Source organism: Silene latifolia, chromosome X (genome assembly GCF_048544455.1).
Source record: "Silene latifolia isolate original U9 population chromosome X, ASM4854445v1, whole genome shotgun sequence".
Classification (NCBI taxonomy): domain Eukaryota; kingdom Viridiplantae; phylum Streptophyta; class Magnoliopsida; order Caryophyllales; family Caryophyllaceae; genus Silene; species Silene latifolia.
In genome coordinates, this window is record NC_133537.1 from 74,996,880 (window position 1) to 75,002,962 (window position 6,083).

The 6,083-nt window shown below is 41.2% G+C and overlaps 1 protein-coding gene across 1 annotated transcript; it reads left to right on the forward strand.

Annotated features, from left to right (window-relative positions):
- Positions 1–5,202: 5,202 nt before the first annotated feature.
- LOC141617622 (uncharacterized) lies at positions 5,203–5,697 on the forward strand. The gene has a single exon (XM_074434797.1). The coding sequence runs from the start codon at positions 5,203–5,205 to the stop codon at positions 5,695–5,697; it is 495 nt and encodes a 164-aa protein (XP_074290898.1).
- The last annotated feature ends 386 nt before the right edge of the window (positions 5,698–6,083 follow it).

The window sequence follows — 6,083 nt, forward strand, 5'->3', positions numbered from 1 at the left end:
ATTTATGATGCATGTATGTTTATTTGTATTGTTATCGTTGTTAAATCGCAACTTGCCCAAATTAATATGTTGAAAGCATGTTAAATGAATTAGACATTCATAGGTCATACAAAACTCGACATAGGATTTTAAATGGATTTTTTTAAAAGTTTAAATGAATTCATCTCTTCTTATGACGATTTCCCGCTAGTTAAATTGCGCATGCTTAACATCCGATTCATGACACTCGATGACTAGAATAGTCAATTTTGACCACCCGTTTTGGCCGTGTGATGCCTCAGCCTTCGTGCCCATTTATCTCGGCCTTCATGCCACTTTGAGGGTTTGGTTTGTTTCCGTTGTTTAATTATTACGGTTTATTTCAATTGTTATTGTTATGTAATCGTTGTAATTATTTCATTATAATTTCAACAACGTAATTTTCACTTTAAATATGGGTCTAGTTAGTCCTTTATTTTGAGTCAAAATGATGTTATAAAACCTTTGTTAAATTGAAGTATTTAACTACTTAAATCGAAGTGAGCGCGCAAAATGATGATGAGGCCAAGGACGAAGTCCATGTGAGTCGTGGCCTCACCATATGGCACGAATTTCAAGGCCTAAGTAGGCTAGTTTGCGTCGTGTGTTAAGTGACATATTTAGCAATTATATTTAGATCGAGTTGTATCTTTAATTCAATTGTTTGCGAATCGAGTGGACGAGAATCATCTGGGTTGTAATAGTTTAGCTCCCCAACGGCTCCCCCACTTCCATCTAAGCCATGTCGTGAATGCTTGTTAGTATAGTTCAAATCAACCTCACATGCTAAATCACTAAGACAAAGTAGATTAAATGTATTAAACGATTAGAAACCGAGCTCACATGTTAGGATCAAAATGGTGTTTTGCACTCTCATACAACAATCGTAGTCTTGTCCAATTAGCCATCATAGTCCCATGTAGAGGCCGTTATTGCAACGGGCGGGGGTGGGTGTTTTATTAACGAACTTCCCACCACATACTTTCAATAAATCTCATTTTCAAATATGGTTCCCAAATTTCCTTAAATTTGGTGGCGACTCCAAAAGATTTTCAACCCCATAGATACATCAAATCCCCACATCCACATTTTGGCGACTTCGCTAGGGAGTTGTAACTTAAAGGAAAATGATGGCTAATAGGACTAACACTATGATTCCTTTTGCATACATGCATTACCCATTTGAGACTTTAGGAGGACCACCTCACCCATTGGGTCGATTTCAATGGTTAGGAGGTAAGGTCCACAATGCCGATTTAAATATCAAGATGGAACCGCCGAGATCTTTAAGTACTTGCTCTTACCATATTGCACACTTCTGCTTATGGGAGGCTTGACTTTTTTTGATAAGGTGGATCATTGTCTTAGACCTAATTATAGGACCGACCGAGACTTAGAAGAGTCTAGGTTCATGCACGATTAAAATGCGAATGCTTATGTGCTATGTGTTCATCCTCCATGCTTTTTTCAAAAATCTCAACTGTTTTGTCAAAACCGTTTTTTCGAAAACCATCTTCAAATCAAGCATGTTTTCAAACTCGGTATGTTGCCGAAAAAGATGTAGGTTTCTCGACCAAAATGAGCTTTTTATAGCCGGCATGCTGCCCATTTAAAATCTCAGTTTCAAATCAATTTCGAAATGATTTCTCACCTTTATCGAGCATAGAATATGTTTCGAGTCAAGTCTAGTCATGTTAAGGGTTCAAGTGAACTGAGTCAAGTACATGGCCCTAGTGGGTCACCCAAGTCACCTCTTGGGTCCAAGTCAAGCGTGTCAACCATTTGGTCAAAGTCAAACCACCAAAACGTCCATTATAGACCACCTAGGACATTTTCCATGAGCCCATAAACCATGTTTGGTTCAGTTACGGGTTAGTCACACCAAGTCGATGTCAAGTCCAAGTCAAGAAGTTAGTTGAGTCGAGTCATAGCCCTTGTTAGGTCTAGACCCCTCTCCCATGTGACCCCTTACAAGTGAGCTACTTAGCTCATTTCATGGATCTAGTTCTGTCTTTGAGTCAAGTTTGAGTAAAAGGTCAAGTCTGCGAGTCGCGTCCTTATTTGTGCAGGGGATTTTGATTCGAGTATTGATTGGTTCGGGATTTTTCTTGTAGAAAGGCCACCTCAAACCCGAAATAAAGCAATGGAAGCCGCGGTCACTAAGCTGAGTGAAACTATGGAGTTAATGATAGCTCAGTTGGATGCTATTGAAGAAAAGATGAGTGGGGAAAAAGTTGTAACTACCCCATCGGAAATGTCTGAACTTGAGAAACGAATCGACCTCATGCAAAGTCAACTAAAACTCTCGGAACGTATCCGCTATGACCCTCCGGCCCAGGACCACCATCAGTCCAAAAATCTCTTTGTAGGGAAAATACTTGTGGGTTGCCCGAAGTATCTTCCAAGCCCAGAAAGTGAAGTTCGAAATGAGGACAAAGTCAATGATGAAGATGATATCTATATTACCAAAAGAGACATTGTTCCATGAACCCAAGATGAAATCTTGAAGCTAAGGAAGGATGTCCTCGAGTCCAATCATTTGACTCGATCTGGGCGCCCCTATCAAGTTGAGAAGGCAAGACACACTTCTATTGCTAAGGATGTTCCAGATAAGGGATCCTCAAAAGAACCTACTTTAGTCGAGGCACTTAGTGAAGGGTCAACCTCGGAGGCTTCCTTCTTTTAGTAGTTCCAAAAGACTAATACGGATGACACTACTGGGAAACCGATCTCGGGTTATCTTAAAAACCAACACCGAACAATGGAAGACGCCACTAGCAAACTTACTACTGCCATGAACTTCCTAGGAATCCGAAATTTGGCAATGAGAATCGATGAAGAGATGAACAAGGTAATGAAGGAAAGATATTCCCAACCCTGGTTTTTGAAATTGAGCAAGAGAGAGAAGAAAACAGGAAGAAGTTAACTTCGAACTATCTAGCATTCAATAAGTATCCTCCCAAATACATAGTCCTGAATGGCACGGCCGAGAACTCACCCGTATACAAGGTTGGGTTCTTAAAAGACCTAATGGTAGGATATGTATTCCCACGTTGTGGTTGGGACGCCACAGAGGTGAGCAAGGTAACCAAGGCCTGACATCAGTGGTGGTTTAGATCAGCAAGAAGGATGTCGTACCTAGAGGAGAAAACGAGGGTGGGTATAGATTACTACTGCATCACAGACTAGAAGTTCTATTTCCCTTAAAAGGAGAAATGTTTAAGCTGGATGATGGTTCCAAGTCTGAGTCTGAGTCTGAGTCTGCGTCCGAGTCTGATAAGAGTCCTAAGTTCGAGTCTAAGGAGTCAGGTGTCAAAGCCACCCCCTCCCAAGTATTTCCTTTCGATGCACCCCTTTCTAATTATGGTATCCTGAGGCCTGTCTTGGGTACCTCCATTGTCTCGCCACTGACCTATGATCAGTTGGCTCAAATGTTAGCCTATTTCACGCAGTTTCAAATTAATAATAATAAGATGAACCAGTTTGCTTACGACTTGTTTTATTTACATTGAAGTTCAATTTTTGAAAATAATTGTTTTAGTAATGACATTGAGAATGAGGCCGAAGGCGAGCAGGTTGAAGAAGAAGAAGAAGAGGAGGTAGAACCACCTCCACAATTGGTTAGAGGGTTAGAAGAATATGATCAAAGAAACTCGGTGATCGAAGATACCAAAACTATCAATGTGGGAACCACCCTTTGAACCACATGAGCTTAAGATAGGAACAACCTTAAATCCTGTTTTCGCATGGTCTTACAAAGTCATGCCAGAAATTGCGAGGAAAATTGCAGAGCAAAGGATTCCGATCAAACCAGGGTTCAAACCAGTAAAGTAGAAGCTACACAAAATGCGTTTGGAATGGTCTTTAAAGGTTAAGGAAGAAATTGATAAACAGCTTAAAGTCGGGTTCATCAAGGTGTCAGACTATTCGGATTGGGTCGCCAATGTAGTGCGAGTAACGAAAAAGGATGGTAAGGTTCGCGTGTGTGTGGACTTTCGGGACCTGAACAAAGCTAGTCTGAAGGACGACTTTCCATTCCCTCACATCGATATCTTGGTTGACAATACCGCAAATCATGCATTACTGTCCTTCATGGATGGATATGCCGGTTACAATCAGATTAAGATGGTCCAGGAAGACATGAATAAGATAACATTTACGTCACAATGGGGAACCTATTGTTACACAGTAATGCGTTTCGGTTTGATAAATGTCGGGGCGACGTACCAGAGAACGGCAACGACGTTGTTACACAAAATGATGCACAAAGAAGTTGACGTTTATGTCGATGACATGATGGTTAATTCAAAGGAACGTAGTGGTCATCTTGGGGCGCTACGAAAATTCTTTCAAAGATTGCGAAAGTATAATATGAGACTGAATCCGCAGAAGTGTGCTTTCGGGGTCACCTCTGGCAAACCGTTGGGTCATATCGTTAGCCACTGTGGCATCGAAGTAGACCCATCAACGATCAAAACTATTATGGAAATGCCCCATCCCGAGACCGAGAAAGAAATTCGAAGTTTCCTAGGAAGAGTTCAATAAATAAGCCGTTTCGTCGCGAAGTTGACGAGGATTTGTGAACCAATCATCAAGAAACCGAAGGTCGGAGAACATGAAATGTGGGATGACCAGTTTCAGGCCGCGTTCGATAAAATAAAGGAAGTGTTGTCTTCTCTGCCAGTTTTAGGCCCACCAGTAGTCGGGCTGCCATTATCACTATATCTAACTGTTACAGATACAGCGATGGGGGCTATGTTACCCCAAACAGTCGACAAAGAAGAAAGAGCTATTTACTACATCAGTAAAAAGTTCTTAGACTATGAAGTAAAGTATACACCTCTTGTAAAGACGTGTTTGACCCTAGTCTGGGCAACGAAGAAATTAAGACATTACATGCTTAGCTACAGTGTGAGTGTCTACTCCAAAATGGATCCGATCAAGTACTTGTTTAAAAACCTAATGCTAAATGAAAGAATGTCGAGGTGGACCCTCATGTTATCAGAGTTCGATCTCAAATATGTACTTTTTAAAGTGATCAAGGGAAGGGCGGTTGTCGATTTCCACGCCGACAATCCAATCAAAGAAACATAAGTCGTCTACACTTGGTCATTTCCCGACGAAGACGTGGTACAGGTTGAGAATGACGTATGGGATTTGTATTTCGATGGAGCATCGAACTATATGGGATATGGAGTGGGAATTCTTCTTATCTCACCAACAGGTGAACACGTGCCCGTATCCATCAAACTGGATTTCAATGTCACAAACAACGCCGCTGAATATGAAGCATATTTGCTTGGTTTACGCAGTGCTCTTGACTTGGGTGTCAAGAAGTTGTTAGGACCTGAAGACTCGTCCCTAGTGATAAATCAAGTGGGTGGGTCATGGAAAATTAAGAGCCAAATTTTGGCCCCATATCAAACCAGAATCGAAGAATTTGAGAAGTACTTCGAGGATATTCGATATGTTCACCTCCCGAGAGAGGAAAATCAGTTTTCAGATGCGTTGTCTAAGCTAGCCGACCAAATCAACATTCTCGAACACATAGACAGTATGCCAATATGTCTCAAACGAAGATCATCACCGGCCTATGTGAATACAATCGATGATACCGAGGATGGTGAAACTGAACCCTGGTACACAGCCATTTTGAAATTCAAGGAAACAGGAGAGTAGCCTCCCGACCTTGACATGCGTGGGAAGCGGGCTCTGCGAATGTTATCCGCCCAATTCATCAGGACCAATGATGGGTATTTGTACAAAAAGACGGCTAAAGGTGTTTTGTTGCGATGCATCGATAAACCGACAGCTGAAAAGGTTATGGAGGAAGTCCATGACGGTGAATGTTGCAACACCCCCATTTATTTAGGAGCCTTTAGCTAGACATTCCCAAATAAATAGGACTGTTACCCTCTCGGTTTCCCGAGGTAGTGAATAACAAAGTACAACAATACCAAAGTACTTTAAATTAAAAATTAGCGATCACATGTTTATTACAAATGAATCAACTAACACTTAATATAAAAATATTTACAACTCGCAGCAGAAATAAATAAAGTGAT

Excerpts from the sequence above, each read along its gene's own strand:
- LOC141617622 (XM_074434797.1), top strand. The coding sequence starts at position 5,203 with ATGGGATATGGAGTGGGAATTCTTCTTATCTCACCAACAGGTGAACAC.